General features: G+C 42.9%; 2 protein-coding genes across 3 annotated transcripts; both read left to right on the top strand.

Moving 5' to 3' along the window:
- Positions 1 to 555: 555 nt before the first annotated feature.
- Positions 556 to 3,144, top strand: LOC119268964 (CASP-like protein 3A1). The gene is made up of 3 exons (XM_037550687.1): positions 556 to 847; positions 934 to 1,069; positions 2,714 to 3,144. The coding sequence occupies exons 1-3, from the start codon at positions 576 to 578 to the stop codon at positions 2,927 to 2,929; spliced, it is 624 nt and encodes a 207-aa protein (XP_037406584.1). The 5' UTR covers positions 556 to 575; the 3' UTR covers positions 2,930 to 3,144.
- Positions 3,145 to 3,547: 403 nt separating this feature from the next.
- Positions 3,548 to 6,613, top strand: LOC119268963 (ultraviolet-B receptor UVR8-like). 2 transcript variants are annotated; one of them, XM_037550685.1, is made up of 5 exons: positions 3,548 to 3,790; positions 3,899 to 4,081; positions 4,755 to 4,790; positions 4,896 to 5,023; positions 5,121 to 6,613. In XM_037550685.1, the coding sequence occupies exons 1-5, from the start codon at positions 3,733 to 3,735 to the stop codon at positions 6,417 to 6,419; spliced, it is 1,704 nt and encodes a 567-aa protein (XP_037406582.1). In that variant the 5' UTR covers positions 3,548 to 3,732; the 3' UTR covers positions 6,420 to 6,613. The 2 variants fall into 2 exon arrangements, with proteins under 2 accessions (XP_037406582.1, XP_037406583.1); XM_037550686.1 differs by lacking the exon at positions 3,548 to 3,790 and having other exon boundaries at positions 3,954 to 4,081; positions 4,904 to 5,023.
- Positions 6,614 to 23,834: the final 17,221 nt, after the last annotated feature.

Below are 23,834 nucleotides of genomic sequence, written 5' to 3'. Positions count from 1 at the left end.
ATCTTCCTTAAAGAACCATACTCCAAATCAGTCTTAAAGTAGGCTTACCTAATGATTAGGACAACCGTATTGTATCCCAAATAACTAACCCATGTGACTGCAAATTTTTAGTCTTACTAATTCTGCCTTCTCCTTTCAGTCCACTGCATTTGGTAGAATACGCAGATTCCCACGAATCTTTGGAGAGAAAAGAAAAGATTCCCACGCAATTGCTTTGTTGTTGCAATAACTATAGCACCTAGCACTGTTCTTAATGCACAAATTACACATCCTGCTGACACTTGGCGATAACTGCAGTTGTCAGCTAAAATCTTATCCTAGTGATAGGCTAGCAAACAACTTACAGGTCTTGGGTAGCTCGAAAGCCGTGCTGCTTTTGTCATAGCATGGTGACAGCAAGTACAGAAAACATTCACGGGTGCATCATATATGCATATAACATGGGTTCTCAACCAGATACATCTTTTTACTAGAATCCTCCACCCCCCTCCTTCAGTTGCATCACCATGCTAAAAGGAAAAACAGCATAGCCAAAAGCTTCTACGATCAGAAAACCACAACCAGGAGCAACAGGAATGGGTTCCTTTGCTAATGGCCAGAATGGTTCGGAGCTTGGCATCCAGATGCCGGCCATGGGGAGCAGCGCGGTGCCGGAGCCTCCCACAACATCTGTAGCAGTAAGATGTCCACGGCTGGACATGGCCATGGTGGCCACCAGAGCTGCAGCCCTCGTGATGGCGCTGCTCTCAATGTCGCTCATGGTCTCCGCCAAGCAACGGGGTAGTCTCATCATCTTTGGCATCGAGATTCCACTGTATGCCAAATGGTCCCTCTCTGATTCGATGAAGTAAGTCTTTGAACTGTTGTAGTTTGAAATCTGTAAATATCTCCGTGCAGAATACTTAGTTCTGATGGTGTTGTTCGTAACTTCAGATCCTTGGTTGGGCTATCTGCGGAAGCAGCTGCCTACTCTCTGGCACAACTTCTGTCGATTGCGTACAAGGCCTTGAAGAAAGTCCCTGTGGTTCCATCCAGGCGCTATGCCTGGATGCTGTTAGCTGGTGATCAGGTATGTTATGATCATTTTGATCTGATTATGCATTTTCTGGTAATTACCATTGTTATTTGTGCTCCGATGATTAGATTTTATTTTTTTAGTCATGTTGTTTCATACTTTATTTCCCTGTTTGTGATGTCTGCATAAAAGTGACAGTTTCCTCTATGTTATGTAATACTCTTATGTATTTTATGGGCGGGTCAGTAGCCAGTACTAGTTTAGGCGGTTGGTTGAGTTAGTTCTAAGTTACGACTGAAGAAATCTCATGCTAGCAACTGTCATCTTAGTACAAAATTTATTTAGTCCCTTGTCACTAGCTTGCCATGTCTATATGTTGGCTACATAAAAATAGTTCCGTTACTTTTTTCTTTTCTTGAATGTGCATCATTTTGTGTTAGGAGGAATCACCAAAGATGGTGAGAGTCTTTACAAACCAAACAAAAAACTTGAAGTTGGAAAAAACCCCGCAAAGAGAACAACAAACTAGCAAAAGAAGGAAGGAAGCGGTAAAAAAGTTTCCTTGCTTGATTTAGATGGAATGTTTGTCACTAGCCACAAAAGACTACAGAAAATGAATCCTTTTTATAGCTTACAGAGAAATTATTCTTTTTTTGTGTGCATGTGAGTGTTCAATGTTGCAAAGTATTCCCATTCTGTCCTTTATCACTGTACACTGATATCACTTTATAAACATATCACTTTTTTGTGCATGTGAGTGTGCATTTTGTCACCTAGTCTTATGCATTTGAGGAATACACTGATATCACTTTATAAACATATTTTAGATAAGTATATTCTGCACTTTTATTAGAAATAGGCACGAGCAAAATTGAGTATCATGTACATGCGCGGCGGTATAGGGATTCAATTGTGCTAAATATACAATAAAAGCCCATAAGGGCTGTTTGTTTTTTCTTGAAAATATTGAGAATTAAACTCCACAGTGGCACGCAACTAGGTGAAGAGCAAAGGCAAATCATATTTGAGCAAACTAATGTTTGTACAGATTTTTTTTTTCTGAATTTTCTGTTACATAGTTGGTATGGCGTTTCTTCAGTGGCCCTCGTAGCAGTTGATACATGGTAAATGCACATCTTGTTTTTTTGGCATTGATATTGGAGTACAAAGGTAATTCGGCATTGTTTTCTCATGCTATCTATAAGATGGAGAATGATTTATAATAACCATAAATTAAATCTCAGTAAACGAACTACCAAGTAATTCATTACCGATTCCTTACTAGCATCTTGCATATGATTATTTTCGCACCCCTCCCAATCAAAATCAATGCTGCTTAAAAGACACATTTATCTGTTTCTTTTGAGCACTGATGCATTCTCTATGCCGTTTGACAAGTCACATTGAAGTGATTGAAGAAATTTGAAAGTATACCACATAAAAAATAGTCACCGAATCATTCCAGTAAACCCTATCAATGGGAAGCCCAGGAGACCAGGACTTTTTGCAAGCTTTCTGTACGATGTTTGTCCTTAGGCGTTTGTTTGCTTCCAAACTTTGTTTCCCAGGTAATAGCGCCTTCAGTAGCTCATGACCCTCTGTTAGCTTTGACAAATAACATCTGAACTTTCTGAACTCTGCTAGTGTCTGACATTTCCATGGAACTGAAGAATTATACGGCTGGTGCATCCTTGGCAGGTCTTTGCGTATGCGATGCTGAGCGGGGGGTCAGCAGCGGCGGCCGTCGCAAATTTGAACCGCACCGGCATCCGGCACACGGCGCTTCCCAACTTCTGCAAGCCCTTGCCACGTTTCTGCGACCTATCAGCAGCCTCCATCGCGTGCGCCTTTCTCAGCTGCGCCTTCCTTGCCGCATCCGCTGTAATCGATGTTATCTGGCTGTCAAATCTGTGAGAATGTGAGATAGATGGTGGCAAACTAGTACACCCCTTGGCAGGGAGTTCAACTTTCAGGGTGCTGTGCCTTTAGATGATGCGCCGAACCTGAACCTGTAAAGTGTCCTGAAGTCCTGTGAGTTGGCTGCTTGTACAAATTGGAGCCCCCTTGGTGCAATGGATGGCATCACCTGGATGTTGATTGTTGATTTGCAGTGTTGCGAGTTTGCGTTTTTGGAGTAGTGTCATGAGTTTTTTCTCCAGGATGCTCTGATCATATATGCAGAGTTTGGTTTGGTTGCCGCTTCAGTTCAGTAAAAACATTAACAATTCCACGCGCACCCCAAAAAAGAAAGTTAACACTGCCACTTGTCTACATTGATGACAGTAGTGAGTAGTACACATGAACACCTGTCCACATCGCACTCCCAATCAGCACACCTACCCACCTTTTCCTAAATTCCAACCACTTAATGGCGCTTATCATCATGGTAGCAGCAGCCATATCTGCATCTGCGGTGACGCAGCGGCAGCTAGGCGCGCGACACGCCCAAACCGATACGTATCGCAGGATGGCTCCGGAGAAAAAGCGAAGACGACAGCGCGGGCGAGCCCGAAGATATCGGCACGCTCGCACGCAACTCTCACACTGACTTTGCCGTTTCGATTCATTCACTCGAGTGAGTCGACTCCTTTATCGTCTTCCTCTCCTCTCCTCCACGAGCTTCCTTTTCAACCGCCACCTTCCTCTCGCGGCCAATTCTTCCACTTGTACGGTTGTACCCCTGCCGTCTCCTCCACTCCACCGCTGCCCCCCCGCAGATGCCGCCCAAGGTGTCCGCCGTCGCCGCCGGCGAGGCCCACACGCTCGCCCTCACCAGTAAGCACCCCCGACCCCCGCCCCACGTGGCCACTTTTGTCACGCGGATTCTTCCGGGCATCGCCGGAATTCGGGATCTGAAGGGTGGTTTTCGTTCGTGGCTTGCAGGTAACGGGGAGCTGTACTCATGGGGGCGGGGCACGTTCGGCCGCCTTGGCACCGGTTGCGAGGCGGACGTGCACGTGCCCACCGCTGTCGTGCCCGCCGTCGCTGCTGCTCCTGCTGCGGGGAGGCAGCGGCCCAGGTTCACCGCCGTCGCCGCCGGCGCGTACCACAGCCTCGCGCTCGACGGTTCGTGCTCTATGCCTCTATCTCGTCCGCTTCTTCTACTACTGTACTCCTCTTCGTGGTAGTAAAAGCGAAACTAGACATTGTTGTACGGCAATTTGGGTTGGGAAAATACTGTCTGAAGTACTTGCAGCATTCTGAATTTATGATGTCTGTGCGGCTTGTGGAGAGTGGTAGATGCACTAGCCTGAAAAGAAAACTGGAATTGATCTTACAGTGGCTCAAAACGTGGGACTGCCTGATTCCACTTTATGGTTGTCACTAAACTGGCAGTTTTATTTGCTGGTGATGCAGTCTGCAAGTTGAAATGATGCCCAGGGTCCAGGCCATGTGTGATTTCTCTTGATTTCACAAGCAATTGGGCTTTCATACGATGTGTGCATGCATGTGCATTGAATTTTTCTACCGTTGATTTGTGTAACTGTTCGTGTGGTCTTGACCTGACCATGCATTACTGACTGAACTGATACAGTGAGAGTATCCCGTACACAAAACATCCCTTGTTTCTCTAGACTCTTGGTGCATGAGAAATAAGTTGTTTCATTTGTTGTGAGTCTTATCTGTAAATGATTTCTTAACTTCAACGGTAGTGAAACACCCTTGCCAAATAGTAATATAGTATGATGAAGGTTGATAGTGAAATGTCATTGGTAATGAATACTCTTCAACATTGCAGATGAAGGCTCACTCTGGTCATGGGGCTACAATATCTGTATCCTTTATACTGCTTGTCTTATTTTGAGTTTTGTCATATCGAAATCACTCTAGTAATATCCTTGTCATTATCGACTATTTTACTTTCTTGACTACCTAACGGACGGTCAGCTTGGCTATGGGGAAGAGAATTCCCTTTCTCCATGTTTGGTCGACGGTTTTCAAGATTTGGGTTCCCCTGAAACACTGCAGGATGAAGAACAGAACACTCTTGCAGGGACTCCTTTGAAGGTATAAAAGAAGCACCCCTTTTCAGCAATCAACAGTTTGCAGACTCTAAGCTTGAGAGCTTTCTGCTTGATTGATCCCGTTGTATGTTCTGTTACAGTTGTCTTCCGTGAAAGCTGGGGGCATGATGTCATTCGCAATAGACAGTCTTGGGGCCCTGTGGATGTGGGGGAATTGCCCCCAGCAGACTGATGATGGGGAGTTTTGTATAGCAGCTACCTCAGCCCCACTGCCTGTGTGGGATTTCCATGGTCACACTGTGGTTAAGGTTGCCTGCGGTAATGAGCATGTTGTAGCTGCTGTCAGTGCTGGAGAGACATATACAGGAGGTGACCTTGTCTGTTATTCCTGGGGTAACAACAACCATGGGCAGTTGGGTCTAGGTGACAAGGAAAGTAGGTCTCGCCCCGTGCTTATCTCAGAATTTGGTGAAGGCTCTTCATGGGAGGTGTATGAAATTGCATGCGGAGCTTGGCACACTGCTGTGCTCACCAATAAGAAGTCCTTTGATCAGGATCTTGAATGTCGGTGCTGGACATTTGGCATTGGTGACAATGGGCAGCTTGGCCATGGAACAACTGCCACCATCTGCTCCCCGCAGCCTGTTGACGGCTTGCCCACTGGTTCCTTCCTCATCTCTCTTGATTGTGGATTGTTCCACACGGCAGTGGTCTCCTCCGACGGAGAGGTGTGGTGCTGGGGAATGGAGAGAGGCCTTGGATTGTGCCCAGATGCTAGCTTTTCAGGAATGGACGCAGGGGATGCTCTGTACCCCATAAGGGTTCAGTCTCCTGAGACGAATGGGTTCAAGTTTCTGGGGCCAGTGCAGGTTGCCTGTGGAGCTGCCCACACTGTTCTTGTTGCCGGTGACGGGTACAGGATGTGGGCATGGGGCCGAGGCCGCAGCGGCGTGCTTGGGAGAGACCAGACTACTGACAGTTACACTCCATGCGTTGTGATGTGGCCTCCTCTTGATGAGAACTTCCAAGAGATTCATGGGGACCAAGCGCAGGCGTCGACATCAAGAGCGAATGATCGCACTAGCACCGAGCTGGAGCTGAAGTTATCTGCTGCCTCAGAGGAGCTACAGTTCCTTAGGTCAAAACTGACACTCATGGAGAGATATGCCAACATACTCCACATTTCAATATTCCGCAAGCCAATGGACGAACGGACGCTTCCTCGCTCACTTCAAGAGTCTGCAGTCTTTGATATCAGGAAGGAATTTGAGAACATCTTGGATTCGTCAGATACCGATGAACTCGCTCGCTTGGAGATGTTTTACCATAGCATGCTTTCTGGTGTGAAGGACAAGCTTCTCAAGAGAAAAGTTCAGGTGATGGTCCAAGAATGCATTGTTTCACTCTCTGCAGGGAGGCAAACCCCGCGTGGTCAGTGAGTTGGAAGACAGTTGTTATAAACTGCATTTTCACTGTACAGAATCGAACTTATATTATACAGTATGTGTTAAAATCGCAATAAGCTCTCTGTGCAAACCTGTTGTTTCACCTATTTTGTCAACTTTCTACCGCAACGTAGACAAATTATTTGGTATATCACCTATCACTGATGGTCACTTGGCTGACCATTTTATGGGCACGATCTGTGCTATCGTATAATTGTAGGGTTAATCGTGTTATTTTCTCTGTGTTAAATATTCTCAGTATGTACATACATTATCTAAGATCAGCTATATATATGGCAACACTAACAACTAAAAAACCATAGTTAGGAAGGTAGCAGCAGGCAAATATAGTGTCTTTTGATGTTTTATCATCAGACAACTTACTCAAGTGAATATCTATCTCGCTTAATATAAAAATATGATCCTTGTGTCATGAACCTAAAATAGGATTTTATCGATTATTTGCATTGTTCTTTCATTCAACATTGTTGTTCTGTTGGAAGCGATATGTTTTAAAAGGTGACATGAGTTCTCTTGAAGTAGCTTGGGAGTTGATTTGCACCAAACAGCTGGTGATCTCAGTAGCTTTGGAAACTGACTAGCAGGCAGAGGCACGGCGTGTCGCCGCGCCCATGAAAGAGCATGTTCAAATGCTTGTTGCTTTGGCAAGGGAAAAACAATTTTGTATAAATATCACATGATCAAACTTCTGTCTAGCCTTTGTCGGGCCTACTGTATATCAACCAGTCTCAATACATATCGCAGTAAATATGAAAGAGAATTTATGCTTCCGTAGAAGTAGCCACTTCTTATCTTAGGTCTGAAACTACCCTAAACATCCAAAAACAATAGGAAAATTGTTGCAGGAATTTTAAAATCCTTACAAATATGCTTACAATACGGGAAAGTAAGCACTACCTTGCAGCAAACAATTACCTTATGTAGTCTCATTTTACATCACGGTCTTGTTTTGTTTTCAATGAAAAAAGCAGGGGTGGTGCCCTTGAAGATCATTCTTTTTACATCATGTTCGTTTGCAAGACTGAGTCGATCATTCTGAGCATTGGCACCATTGTTCAAAAAATCAAGTAAAAGCAGTGTGGTAGACAGGGCCGGATGAATGGAGAAGTAGAATGGTGTCACATAGGCACACCTAGGACCTGCACTTTTCTTCAATATAGTGTCTACCAATAATGAAAATACTTGATCATTTACCCTTGTGCGTCCTGTAAACATGGCCAAACTGGGCCAATATCTTCACTGATGCTAATGCGTCTAATGGAGTACAGTCCCTAATAATGTGCTCTTCTTCTCACTTGTTTATTTGTGTACACCAAAACAAGGTTGTCAAAATGGCGATTTCGAATCAGATCGGAGCTCCAATGGTAGGATCATAAATCATAGAATCTTAACTATTAGGATTGTAGAAACATATATTCTATGAACTAAAATTATAAAATCGGAGGGGTTAGATTGTATCATAAAGTCGTAGAATCGCATAATAGAATCGCGATTCTGACAACCTTATGACGAAAATCACTATATCAAACAGACAACCAGTCCATAAGCATCGTCGAGTACCGATAGGGAGAAACAATAAAAAAACATGATCCATATAAGTTCCTACTACTCAGAGCCAACTTAAAGAAATCTCAGAGTCTAATAGCTGAGCCGGATCTCTTCCTTCTCCCCAAACTCCAACAGATAGATGGCGCACTCTGACAAGGTCTTCTCCCCCTCCCCAGCTGCCACGGATGCGAGCCCTTGAGTGGCGCTATAGCCGCCACCACGACGTCGTCATACGCCAGCTTCGGAAGTGCCATGAACCCCCCCCCACCCCCACCCTCTTGTTCGCCGTGGACGCGTCAAATCTGAAGGAGGCACACCAAGCGAGAGCGCACACAGCTAGTCAAGCCGTCGGGTGGAGGAGAGCCCCGTGTGCTGCAGCGGATCTCCCCTCTCTCTCTCTCTCTTGCTGCCTCTGTATGCACTACAAAAAAGACACATCCGTGACATTATGGCTTAGAACGAATTTTTTCTGTCATGGTTATGACACTTCTATGAAAATAATTGTGACAAAAACACGTTTCATCATAGATGTGGTGGGCTCCTACTTCTATGACTAAAAACATGGCAGAAAATGGGCTTTTCGTCCTGGGCGGGCCGAGGACGCACCCGCATGACATTCTTTTGGCCGTCCATGACATAAAAAATCATGGTAGAAGTGAGGGCGAGGAAATTTTCACGAACTTTCTGATTATGGTGGGTGGTCGGGGCCGAGCGATGCAGTGTGGTTTGTGTGTTTCTCTCTCATACGCGCATGTGGTGCGAGTCGTGTCCGCTGTAACTGAAGACGAGCCAGAGGTCTTCTCTTACTGAACCCGAGCGATCACATTGCTACGTACTGAAGCCGATCGATCGATCCCTTTGTTGTTAACTAAACCCGACCGACTCCTTCACTGCTAACTGAATCCGATCGATCGCGGCTGCTGCTTACTGAAGCCGACCGAACCCCCATGCGAGATTTAGCTAGCCGGTTGGTTTGCCTCTGGACGAACAGTGCATGTTGTTGCCGCATGCGTGATATGTAAAACGAGTCGAGGCATGTTGAGTCCAACTGGTTGGTTGGCTATGGATGAACAGTTCCCGGTGTGGGTTGGATGAATAGGACCCCAGTCGTGTGTAGGCGGTTGCCACTGGATGAACAGGACCCGTTGGTAGTAGGCAGTTGGATTTATGATGATCTCCGTGACAGCTGGGACCCACCAGCTTTATTATGATCCATTGCGAAAATATAGATTGTACCAAAGATGCTAAATAGTTTTCGTTTTATTCTTACTCGAAAAAGAAGAAATTAAAAAACCAGAAAACATTTTCGCACGCAAGGAAGTGTCACCTTATTACGCACAAAAAAATAATTCCCCCTGCTAGCTGGGACCCACCAGATTTGGAGGCTAACTTGTGGGCTTACTAAGTTGACGCATATGCAGAGCTTTGTTAACTTAGTCAATAAACTATTTCTAGCTTCAGTGACCGTTAGATGTTAAGCCAATGGCCATGTTGCATCTTCAACCTTTGCTCTTGCTCCAGCCACCCAAACCAGCGCCCACCGTACTGCCTACTCCAGCCTCCTGTGGTCGGCTATTCTGCCATGCATGCCTCACCGCTCGACCATACTACCACTGGCCAGGCCTTCCCTCTACTCACCCACACTCCCTATTATTCTCCGACGACGGCAGCCTTACACCATAGCCGACCAGTGAACCCTCGTACTCCCCTCCGCGTGGGCATCCACCTGGCTCGTCTTCCTAGCTCCGCGTCATTCCCTTCCTAGGCCTCGCCGTCGTCCAGCGTCTTGATGCTCTCGGCGCGGCGTGGTCAACAAGGTCGACGAACGACAACCATCGGAAGAGGACTGTAGGCGGTGAGGCTGATAGTTGGACCCACTAGCTACATCTTCGAACACAAGGAAGTGCCTCCTTATTACTCGCAAAATAAAAATGATTCATTCCCTGACAGATGGGACCCAATAGCTATATCTTGCATGTAAGGAAGTGTGTCCTTATCCTCCCTGACAGCTGGGACCCGCCTAGTCGAAGCGTACGTAATGTTGTATGTCTCATCGCAAACGTGTACGTACATACTAGTCGATCGGTATCTCTGCAATGATGAATCGTGACCAAGTAGCGGCACGTGTTATAGTAGATCCCCCGACGTAGTAGTTCAGGTAGTCCCGTCTAAATCGTGTACACGTACGTACAACCACATGCCAAAAATACGGCCTTGTACATACATACAGGCCGGGTCTTGAACACGTACTCACGCATACGTACGACCAGGGCTCGTGTACATGGAGAGGCAATGGACGGCAGCAACGGCGTCCTGTTCATCAGTATCTAACCGGCTAGGTATGAACGGAGAAACAACGTCGTGTTAACCAGGAGGCAACAGAATGTGTCATATTCATCATGAGCCAACCGGCTTGGACGAAACAGCCGAAATGGGGCCTAGCGTATCGCAAAACGGAGGAAACGACCTTCTGTTCGACCGCCTATGGTTGAAACGGAATCATGTTCATCGGAAGGGGTCTGCCATACCGCAAAACGGAGCAAACAGACTTCTGTTCAAGCACCTATGACCGAAACGTGGTCATGTTGATCGGGAGGGGTCTGGCATACAGCAAAATGAAGGAAACGAACTTCTGTTGGAGCGCCTACGGTCGAAACGGGTCATGTTCGTCGGGAGGGTGTGGCGTATCACAAAACGGGACTCCACAAGCTACTGTTCATCCACCGTCGACTTCCTCCAGCCTCCACCAACCATTGTTCATCCACGGGCTACTGTTCATCCAGCCTCCACTGACTACTTTTCAACCAGCCTCCACGGGCTCCTGTTCATCCACTCCCAACTGGCTGCGGTGTGTGGCGGCTTCCTCGGGGTCCTGTTCATCCATCGGCAACCGCGTACTACCACGGGGTCCTGTTCATCCAGTGGCAACTGCCTACACACGGTCGGGTCATGTTCATCCAACCCCCACCAGAGTCGTTCATCCACAGCCAACTAATCGGCCGGACTCACCACGTCTCGACTTGTTCTACGTATCGCGCGCAAGCGATAGCAACGGGCACTGTTCATTCAGAGGCAACTCAAATGGCTACCTACATCTCGCATGGGGCTTCGATCGGGTTCAGTTAGCAGCAGCGATCGATTGTGTTCGGTTAGCAGGAGCAGCGATCAATCAGGTTCAGTTAGTAGCGAAGGAGTCGGTCGGGTTCAGTTATCGGCGAAGGGATCGATCGATCGACTTCAGTACGTTGCAGTGCGATCATTCAGGTTCAGTAAGCAAACGCTTCTTGCTCGGGTTCAGTTATAGCGACACGGCTCGCACCACGCGCGCGTACGAGAGAGAAACACATAAACCACACTCCATCGCTCGGCCCCGACCACCCACCATAACCGGGAACTCCACGAAAATTTCCTCGCCCTCACTTCTATCACGACTATTATGTCATGGACGGCCCAAAAAATGTCATGCAGGTGCGTCCCCGACCCACCCAGGATGAAAAACCCATTTTCTGTCATGATTTTTTTGTCATAGAAGTAGGAGCCCACCACATCTATGATGATACGCGTTTTTGTCACAATTATCATCATAGAAGTGTCATAACCATGATAGAGAAAAAAATTGTTCGGACCTTAATGTCACGGATGTATCTTTTTTTGTAGTGTAAGAACTTTGTAGTGATTCTTTGTCACATGTTGAGAGACAGTTATATGATTCAATTATGTTAGCACTATTGAGAGATTGCACTCAGGAAAGTATTTAAGAATTAATATACCGTTTTGCTCACTGTTTGCTAATTGCTACCTTGCAGTTTTTATTATTTCAGTTTACAAAAACCTATATCTACTATCCATACTACACTTGTATCACCATCTTTTCGCCAAACTAGTGCACCTATACAATTTGCCATTGTATTGGGTGTGTTGGGGACACAAGAGATTTCTTGTACTCCCTCCATCCCAAAATTCTTGTCTTAGATTTGTCTAAATACGGATGTATCTAATACTAAATCGTGACTTGATACATTCATATCTAAACAAATCTAAGACAAGAATTTTGGGAAGGAGGGAGTATTTGATTGCAGTGTTATTTGAGAGAGACCATCTTCATCCTACACCTCCCACGGACTAATAAACCTTAGGTCATCCATTTGAAGGAAATTTTCTGCTATCCTATAAAACTCTACGCTTGGAGGCCCAACATAGTCTACAAGAAGAAAGTTGCATAGTGACATCAATCACGTCTTCGGTCTCCATACTAATCTCTGTGCAAGGGGTTAGCCACATCCCTCAAAGAAGGCGATGATCTACATCTTCCAGGCGCAACCGGACTATGAGACAAATGAACTACCTTAGTGCGGACGAACGCGCTATGAATGTGATGGCGAGACTGTGAAACAACTGCATTTTGGGACATGGTTGTCTTAAACAGGGCTTGGATCTATCGAATCCCTTCTTCCACCACCGAGTCGGCCATAAGTTCCTCCATCTGCTCCCAAGTGAGGGGTTGGGGAACGTACTGCTTGTGGCCAGGAGAGTGGTCATCCCCGTGGTCGTCGTTGGCGCGCCCATGTGAAGCACCCTCGAGGCCATCGCGGGCGCTCGTTGATGTCACTTGAAACTACGTCGGTATTTCCCCAAAGAGGAAGGGATGATGTAGTACAACTACGATAGGTATTTCCCTCAGTTGTGAAACCAAGGTATAAACCCAGTAGGAGAACCAATCAACCTTATATAAATAGTACATGCACACAAAGAACAAATACTTGCAACCCGACGCGTAAGAGGGGTTGTCAATCCCTCCTCGGGTAAAAGATAGATTGGTTTGTATGATTATGGCTAAATATATCTCGCAATAACACAAAATAAAAAATATGCAGCAAGGTATTTTGGGGTTTTTGGAATAATAAATTTGAAAAGAAAAGCGAATAAAAACATATCTCAAAGCAAATATGATAAAGAATAGACCCCGGGGCCGTAGATTTCACTAGTGGCTTCTCTCAAGAATTAGCACACGGTGGGTAAACAAATTATTATTAGGCAATTGATAGAAGATCGAATAATTATGACGATATCCAAGGCAATGATCAATATATAGGCATCACATCCAAGATTAGTAGACCGACTCCTTCCTGCATCTACTACTATTACTTTACACATCGACCGCTATCAAGTATGCATCTAGTGTATTAAGTTCATGGAGAAATGGAGTAATGCAATAAGAACGATGACATGATGTAGACGAGATCTATTAATGTAGGAATATCCCCCATCTTGTTATCCTTAATAGCAACAATACATGTGTGTCTTGCTGCCCCTTCTGTCACTGGGAAAGAACACCACAAGATTGAACCCATCATAAAGCACCTCTTCCCATGGCAAGAAAAATCGATCTAGTAGGTATAACTAAACCAAATATTCGAAGAAGAAATATGAGGCTATAAATAATCATGCATATAAGAGATCAAAGAAGACTCAAATAATATTCATGGATATAGATCTGATCATAAACTCAAAGTTCATCGGATCGCAACAAACACACTGCAAAAAGAGTTACATCAAATAGATCTCCAAGAGACCATTGTATTGAGAATCAAGAGAGAGAGAGAGGAAGCCATCTAGCTACTGCCTACGGACCCTTATGTCTATGGTGGACTACTCGCGCATCATCGGAGAGGCACCGATGAGGATGATGAACCCCTCCATCATGGTGTTAGATTGGATCTCGTGGTTCTGGAGCTTGCGGAAGCTGAAATTGTGTTTCACGACTCCCCTAGGTTTTCTGAAATATTTGGGAATTTATAGGGCAAAGAGGTGCAGGGGGCTCTGTGGGGGCACAACCCACTGGGCGCGCCCTGGTGGGTTGTGCTCCCCACGGGCCTCCCCTCTGGTAATTCTTTGGCCCATTGGGTGTCTTCTGGTCCAGAAAATATCTCCAAAAAAATTCGCTGCATTTGGACTCCGTTCGGTACTGATATTCTGTGAAGTAAAAAACAAGCAAAACTGGCACTGGGCACTATGTCAATAGGTTAGTCCCAAAAATGATATAAAGTTGCTATAAAACGATTGTAAAACATCCAAGAATGATAATATAACAACATGGAACAATAAAAAATTATAGATATGTTGGAGACGTATCAGCATCCCCAAGTTTAATTCCTGCTCATCCGCGAGTAGGTAAATGATAAAAACTGAATTTTTTATGTGGAATGCTGACTAACACGTTCATCACATATTGTTTTCTTTTGTAGCATTGACATTTGGACTTTAATATGGTTCAAAGCAATAGTCTAGTTTTGACATGAAGATTTCAATACTCAAGCATATCAACAACCAACCATGTCATTCAAAATATCAACACTAAAGAAAGTTATTCCTAGCCCATCATGCTCAATCATTTATCCATGCATGAAACACACTCGCATATTAGCTACACCCAATGCTCAAGTACGGTCATAGTGCCCATTAGTTGGTGCTTTATAAGAGAAGATGGAGACTCAAATAAAAATAAAAATTTCATAAAGTAAATAGATAGGCCCTTCACAGAGGGAAGTAGTGGTTTGTAGAGGTGCGAGAGCTCAAAGGTTAAATTAAGAGATAAATGTTTTGAGCGGCATACATTTCCCGTCAATGAAAACGTCCGAGTAATTCCCAACACATTCCATGCTAGATATATCATAGGCAGTTCCCAAACATAAAATAAAATGTATTCCCTTTTTCACCATTCTTTCATATTCCACGGCTAGTCGTATCCACGGTTACAGTCCATACCAACACTTCTAAGGAATTTATTATTTCACAACATAAAGTAAATTTCTTTTTCATTTCAGAACTGGGCATCCCTATTACCGCCGTACTCTCGTGCAATGACAAGTGAATAAACACTCATCTTGAGAATAACATATCTAGCATGGAAAAAATGGCCACCCCCTGCCGGTTCATGAGCGATACGAGCACACAAAAAGGAAATTCATTTTGAAAGTTAGAGATGGCACATACAAATTTTCTTAGAACAACACGGAAATACCGCATATAGGTAGGTATGGTGGACTCATATGGCAAAATCGGGTTTAAAGATTTTGGATGCACAAGTAGTATTTCTACTTAGTACAAGTGGAGGCTAGCAAATAGATTGAGAAGCAACCAACCAAGAAACAAAAAATCACATAAGCGAGCATTAAGCATAACTAACACCGAATAATGCACCATAAGTAGGATGTAATTTCATTGCATAAATATTGACTTTCGTGCTTGCATATAGAATCGCAACCCTTAACACAATTATTCTTACTAAAGCATAGTTACTCACCAACATGACTCACATATCACTATCATCATATCTCAAAACTATTACAATGAATCAAGTTTATTTTGTCCAATGATCTTCATGAAAGATTTTATTATATCCCTCTTGAATATCTATCACTTTGGGACTAGTTTCATATGTTGCTTTTGATAAGCTCAAACAACTTTAAGTGAAGAACATGAGCATAAAAAATTTCTTCTCTCAAAATAATATAAGTGAAGCATGAGAGAATTTCTTCAAAAAATTACTAACTGTCAAATAAATCTAAGTGAAGCATGAGAATATTTCTTCAAGAATATTAAAGCACACCATGCTCAAAAAGATATAAGTGAAGCACTAGAGCAATTCCGTAGTTCAAAAAAATTAATTGAAGCATAGAGAGCAAGTCTAACAAATCATAGCATAATTTTGGCTCTCTCAAATAGGTGTGTCCAGCAAGGATACTTGTGAAAAAATAAAAATAAAAATAAGAAAATACTCATATAATACAAGACGATCCAAGCAAAACTCATGATATGTGACGAATAAAAATCTAGCTACAAGTAAAATACCAATGGTCGTTAGAAGAAAGAGGGGATGCCTTCTGGGGCATCCCCAAGCTTAGTTGCATAGTTCTCCTTGAATAATAACTTGGGGTGACATGGGGCATCCCCAAGTTTAGGCTCTTTTCACTCCTTATTCCTTTCATCCATCGTGATCTCACCCAAAACTTGAAATCTTCAATCACACAAAACTTAACAAAGCTTCGTGAGATCCGTTACTATAACAAAGCAAATCACCACTCTAAGTACTATTTCAAACCCATTCATATTTTATTTTTGCATTGTACCTACTGTATTCTAAATTTACCATGGCTTATACCCCCCAATACAATCCATAGATTCATCAAACTAAGCGCACAACGCAAAGAAAAACAGAATTCGTCAAAAACAGAACAGTCTATAGAAATATGGAAACTTTGTATACTTATATAACTCCAGAAATTCTGAAAATTAGAAATATGTATAAAATTTGTATATAAATCTTTTGTAAAAAATTCAGAAACTTTCATCACCTATGTGATTTATAAAAATTATTTTACTGGACGCAAAATTTTCCGTTTTCCACCTAGATCAAATTAGCTATCACCAAACATAATCCAAAAGGCTTTACTTGGCACAAAACTTAATTGAAACATAAAAACACAATCATAATAGTAGCATAATTGGGCAAACACTAAAAAGCAGAAATAAAAAGGCAAAAATAATTTTTATTCATTGGGTTGCCTCCCAACAAGCGCTATCGTTTTATGCCCCTAGCTAGGCATAATGCATAGATTCAAGTATTGTCATCTTTCTTCTTCTTTTCCATAGCTGTGTTTTTGTTAGGAGATTTTGAAAAAATAACTTGGAACACATTATCCATAGAAATTTTAGCATTATCAAGTTGCCCATCTACGTATCCCCTTTGATTTCTGGCCACAATCCAAGAATATTGTTGATTAAGATCATTAAAAACTTGTCGGATTGTATCTAAAACGGGGATTTCCTTTTTAAGGTTCTCATAAAAAATTTGATTATTTCCAAGCAAATGTCTCAACATATAATCACTATTATAAAGGATCTCATCTATCACCGGGTTTTCACAGCTCATACCATAAAAATCAAAAATTTCCCTAGCTTCCCGTACTATGTAATCAAATTCATTCATAACAACAAGGGTGGCTAACTTTTTAGCTTTGGGATCCTTTACAACGGGCAGCTCATAAAACAATCTTTGCAAGGTAGGATGGGTATGGATAAATCTATTTTCAAGTTTCAGAACTAGCGTTGAAATAGCCTCCGCATAAGATTTAGTTCTCTTTGTCGGGAAACATTGCATGGAAAAACAAAAAAAATCTATGCACACACAACATCTATCCATGGAGATGCTTAGCAACGAGAGGGGAGAGTGTGTCTACGTACCCTCGTAGACCGTAAGCGGAAGACACGATTGATGTAGTCGAACTTCTTCGCGATCCAACCGATCGAGTATCGAACATACGACACCTCTGCGTTCAGCACACGTTCAGCTCGGTGACGTCCTCGCCTTCTTGATCCAGAAAGACAGAGAAGTAGTGGATGAGTTCCAGCATCACGACGGCGTGGTGATGGTGATGGTGATGCTATCTCCGCAGGGCTTCGCCTAAGCACTATGAAAATATGAGCGAGGAACGAAACTGTGGAGGGGGCGCCGCACACGGCTAAGAGATTGTCATGGTTATGTGTGGCACCCCCTCCCACATATATATATATAGGTGGGGGAGGAGGGATAAGCCAAGGAGGCACCCCTAGTAGGCTGAATCCTACTTGCGGTCCTCCCCAAGCTGTCCCCTTTCCTTATTAGGTGGGCGGGGAAAGGCAGGGGAGGGAGGCGCCCCCCTTTCCTTTCTCCCATGAGAAGGGGAAGGCAGGAGGGGGGCGCCTACCTTCCCTAGGCCGGCAACCAGGGAGAGGGGCGCGCCAGCCCCCTTGTGGGCTGGTCTGTCCCTCCTTGGCCCATTAGGCCCATACACCTACCAGGGGTGTCCGGAACCCCTTCCGACGATCCAATGACTATCCAGTGAACTCCGAAACTCTTCCGGTGTCCGAATATCATCGTCCTGTATATCAATATTTACCTCCGGACCATTCTGGAGGTCCTCGCCATGTCCATTATCTCATCCAGGACTCCGAACAACACCGGCCACCAAATCATATAACTCATATAACACTAAATCGTCAACGAACGTTAAGCGTGCGGACCCTACGGGTTCAAGAACTATGTAGACATGACCGAGACACCTCTCCAGTCAATAACCAATAGCGGAACCTGGATGCCCATATTGGCTCCTACATATTCTACGAAGATCTTTCTCGGTCGAACCTTATGACAACATACGTAATTCCCTTTGTCCATAGGTATGTTACTTGCCCGAAATTTGATCGTCGGTATCTTCATACCTAGTTCAATCTCGTTACCGACAAGTCTCTTTACTCGTTATGTAATACAACATCTTGTAACTAACTCCTTATTCACTTTGCTTGCAAGGCATCTTATGATGTGTATTATCGAGAGGGCCCAGAGATACCTCTCCGATACACAGAGTGACAAATCCTAATCTCGATCTATGCCAACTCAACAAACACCTTTGGAGATACCTGTAGAGCATCTTTATGATCACCCAGTTACGTTGTGACGTTTGATAGCACACAAGGTATTCCTCTAGTATCCGGGAGTTGCATAATCTCATAGTCAAAGGAATATGTATTTGACATTAAGAAAGAAATAGCAATAAACTGAACGATCAAATGCTAAGCTAACACATTGGTCTTGTCCATCACATCATTCTCCTAATGGTGTGATCCCGTTAGAAAATGACAACTCATGTCTATGGTTAGGAAACCTTAAACATCTTTGATCAACGAGCTAGTCTAGTAGAGGCTCACCAGGGACACAGTATTTGTTTATGTATTCACACATGTATTTAAGTTTCCGATCAATACACTTATAGCATGAATAATAAACCTTTATCATGAATACGGAAATATAAAATAACAACTTTATTATTGCCTCTAGGGCATATTTCCTCCGGTCTCCCACTTGCCCTAGAGTCAATAATCTAGATTACATTGTAATGAATCTAACACCCATGGAGTCTTGGTGCTGATCATGTTTTGCTCGCGGAAGAGGCTTAGTCAACGGGTCCGTATGTATTTGCTACCTCTTGAGCTTGTGTTGGTTTTTACCTTGAAGAGTAAAGGGTGATGCAGCAAAGTAGAGTAAGTATTTCCCTCAGCTTTTGAGAACCAAGGTATCAATCCAGTAGGAGACAACGCACAAGCCACCGAATATCTGCACAAACAAACACCAACTTGCACCCAATGCGACAAAGGGGTTGTCAATCCCTTCACTGTTATTTGCAAAGTGAGATCTGATATAGATGGATAAATGGTAAAGTAATATTTTTGGTTTATAGATCGGAAAGTAAAAGATTGCAAAGAAAGTAAATAGGAAACTAAAATTATAGATCGAAACTTGTATGATGGAAAATAGAAGATTATATGATGGAAAATAGACCCAGGGGCCATAGGTTTCACTAGAGGCTTCTCTCAAGATAGAAAATATTGCGGTGGATGAACAAATTACTGCTGAGCAATTGATAGAAAAGCGCAAAGTTATGACGATATCTAGGGCAATGATCATGAATATAGGCATCACGTCCGTGTCAAGTAGACCGAAAAGATTCTGCATCTACTACTATTACTCCACACATCGACCGATTCCTGCCTGCATCTAGAGTATTAAGTTCATAAGAACAGAGTAACACATTAAGTAAGATGACATGATGTAGCGGGATAAAATCAAGAAATATGATGAAAACCCCATCTTGTTATCCTTGATGGCAACAATACAATACGTGTCGATTCCCCTTCTGTTACTAGTATCAAGCACCATAAGATTGAACCCAAAGCTAAGCACTTCACCAATTGCAAGAAAAGCCAATCTAGTTGGCTAAACCAAATCGATAGTTCGAAGAGAATTGCAAAGATATCAAATCATGCATATAAGACTTCAGAGAAGATTCAAATAATATTCATAGATAAGCTCATCATAAATCCACAATTCATCGGATCTCGTCAAACACACCGCAAAAGAGTATTACATTGAATAGATATCCAAGAACTTCGAGGAGAACATGGTATTGAGAACCAAAGAGAGAGAAGAAGCCATCTAGCTACTAGCTATGGACCCATAGGTCTATGGTAAACTACTCACGCTTCATTGGAGAGGCAATGGTGTTGATGTAGAACCCCTCCGTGATTGAATCCCCCTCCGGCAGGACGCCAGAAAAGGCCCCTAGATGGGATCTCACGGGTACAGAAGGTTGCGGCGGTGGAAAAGTGGTTTCGTGGCTCCCCTGGAAGGTTTGGGATATTGGAGAATATATAGGCGGAAGAAATAGGTCGGCGGAGTCTCGAGGGGCCCACAAGGGTGGGGGCGCGCCCTACCCCCTGGGCGCGCCCTTCATCCTTGTGGTTGCCTCGTGGCTTCCCTGACGTGTACTCCAACTCCTCTGGATGTCTTCTGGTCCAAGAAAAATCATCACGAAAGTTTCATTCCGTTTGGACTCCGTTTGGTATTCCTTTTATGCGAAACTCTAAAACAAGGAAAAAACAGGAACTGGCACCGGGCTCTCGGTTAGTAGGTTAGTCCCAAAAATAATATAAAATAGCATATTAATGCATATAAAACATCCAAAACAGATAATATAATAGCAAGGAACAATCAAAATTTATAGATATGTTGGAGACGTATCAAGCATCCCCAAGCTTAATTCCTGCTCGTTCTCGAGTAGGTAAATGATAAAAACAGAATTTTTGATGTGGAATGCTACCTAACATATTTATCCATGTAATTCTCTTTATTGTGGCATGAATGTTCAGATCCATATGATTCAAAACAAAAGTTTAATATTGACATAAAAATAATAATACTTCAAGCATACTAACAAAATAATTATGTCTTCTCAAAATAACATGGCTAAAGAAAGCTTATCCCTACAAAATCATATAGTCTGGTTATGCTCCATCTTCATCACACAAAATATTCAAATCATGCACAACCCCGATGACAAGCCAAGCAATTGTTTCATACTTTTGATGTTCTCAAACCTTTTCAACTTTCACGCAATACATGAACGTGAGCCATGGACATAGTACTATAGGTGGAATAGAAGGTGGTTGTGGAGAAGACAAAAAGAAGGAGATAGTCTCACGTCAACTAGGCGTATCAACGGGCTATGGAGATGGCCATCAATAGATATCAATGTGAGTAGGGGTTGGCATGCAACGGATGCACTAGGGCATTTTGAGGAAGCCCATCGTTGGAATATATAAGCCAAGTTCTATAATGAAAAATTCCATCTAGTATATGAAAGTGACAATATAGGAGACTCTCTATCATGAAGATCATGGTGCTACTTTGAAGCACAAGTGTGGCAAAAGGATAGTAACATTGTCCCTTCTCTCTTTTCTCTAATTTTTTGGGGCCTTCTTTTTTTGGCCTTTCTCTCTTTTTTTATTTCCTCACATGGGACAATGCTCTAATAATGAATATCATCACACTTTTATTTACTTACAACTCAAAAATTACAAGTCGATACTTAGAACAAAATATGACTCTATATGAATGCCTCCAGCATGTACCGGGATGTGCAATGAATCAAGAGCAACATGTATAAAAAATGATGAACGGTGGCTTTGCCACAAATACGATGTTAACTATAGGATCATGCAAAGCAATATGACAATGATGAAGCGTGTCATAATAAACAGAACGGTGGAAAGTTGGATGGCGATATATCTCAGAATGGCTATGGAAATGCCATAATAGGTAGGTATGGTGGCTCTTTTGAGGAAGGTATGTGGTGGGTTTATGGTACCGGCGAAGGTTGTGCGATACTAAAGAGGCTAGCAACGGCGGAAAGGTGAGAGTGCGTATAATCGATGGACTCAACATTAGTCATAAAGAACTCACATACTTATTGAAAAAAATCTATTAGTCATTGAAACAAAGTACTACACGCATGCTCCTAGGGGGATAGATTGGTAGGAAAAGACCATCGCTCGTCCCCGACCGCCACTCATAAGGAAGACAATAAAAAAATATATCATGCCCCAACTTCGTTACATAACGGTTTACCATACGTGCATGCTACGGGACTCACAAACCTTAACACAAGTATTTATCAAATTCACAACTACTCACTAGCATGACTCTAATATGACCATCTTCATATGTCAAAACAATCATAAGTAATCAAACTTCTCATAGTATTCAATGCACTTTATATGAAAGTTTTTATTATATCCCTCTTGGATGTCTATCATATTAGGACTAGTTTTATAACCAAAGCGAATTACCATGTTGTTTTAAAGACTCTAAAAATAATATAAGTGAAGTGTGAGAGTTCAAAAATTTCTATAAAATAAAACCACCGTCGTGCTCTAAAAAGATATAAGTGAAGCACTACAGCAAATTTGCCTAGCTCAAAAGATATAAGTGAAGCACATAGAGTATTCTAATAAATCACTATTCATGTGTGTCTCTCTCAAAAGGTGTGTACAGCAAGGATGATTGTGGCAAACTAAAAATCAAAGACTCAAATCATACAAGATGCTCCAAGCAAAACATATATCATGTGGTGAATAAAAATATAGCCTCAAGTAAAGTTACCGATAGACGAAGGCGAAAGAGGGGATGCCTTCCGGGGCATCCCCAAGCTTAGGATTTTGGTTGTCCTTGAATATTACCTTGGGGTGCCTTGGACATCCCCAAGCTTAGGCTCTTGCCACTCCTTATTCCATAGTCCATCAAATCCTTACCCAAAACTTGAAAACTTCACAACACAAAATTCAACAGAAAATCTCATAAGCTCCGTTAGTATAAGAAAATAAATTACCACTTTTGATACTGTTGTGAACTCATTATTTGTTTATATTGGTGTAATATATACTGTATTCCAATTGTTCCATGGTTCATACCCCCCAATACTAGCCATAGATGCATCAAAATAAGCAAACAACACACAAAAAATAGAATCTGTCAAAAACAGAACAGTCTGTAGTAATCTGTAAACCTCCCAAAATCCTAAAAAATTAGGACGACCTAAAAAATTTGTTTATTAATCTTGTGTAAAAAATTCAAGAATTTATCGCATTCCAGCAGCTCAGATCAATTCTGTCACTGAGCGCAAAAGTTTCTGTTTTTCAGCAAGATCAAATCAACTATCATCATAAGCTATCCTAAAGGTGTTACTTGGCATAAACACTAATTAAAACATAAAAACCACATCTAACCAGAGGCTAGATAAATTATTTAATGCAACATAGGACCTAAAAGGCAGAACAAAAATAAAGTTGGGTTGCCTCCCAACAAGCGCTATTGTTTAATGCCCTTAGCTAGGCATAAAACTTGAATAGGTCTAAGTATTATCATCTTTGGCATGCAATCCACAGTACAAAAAAGACACATCCGTGACATTTTGGGACGAACAATTTTTTTTCTGTCATGCCTATGACACTTCTATGACGATAATTGTGACAAAACCCGGTATCATCATAGATGTGGTGGGCTCCCACTTCTATGACAAAAAATCATGACAGAAAATGGGCTTTTCATCCTGGGAGGGCCGGAGACGCAGCTGCATGACATTCTTTGGGTCGTGCATGACGGAAAACTGTGATAGAAGCGAGGGCAAGGAAATTATCGGGGAGTTCCCGGTTACAGTGGGTGGTCGGGGCCGAGCGATGCACGTTTCTCTCATACACGTACGCGCGTGTGGGTGCAAGGCATTGGGCTCTAAATAAACCCAAGCGAGGCGTTCTCCTACTGAACCCGAGCGATTGCACTGCAGGCTACGCATTACTGAACCCGAGCGATCGATCGATGGCTGATAACTGAACCCGATCGAGAGATTCCTTCGCTACTACTGCTAACTGAAACCGATCGATGCTGCCTCTGGATGAACAGTGAGCGTT

This window comes from Triticum dicoccoides, chromosome 3A (assembly GCF_002162155.2).
Source record: "Triticum dicoccoides isolate Atlit2015 ecotype Zavitan chromosome 3A, WEW_v2.0, whole genome shotgun sequence".
In the NCBI taxonomy this organism is placed as follows: Eukaryota; Viridiplantae; Streptophyta; class Magnoliopsida; order Poales; family Poaceae; genus Triticum; species Triticum dicoccoides.
This window is presented reverse-complemented; position numbering and strand designations above follow the sequence as displayed.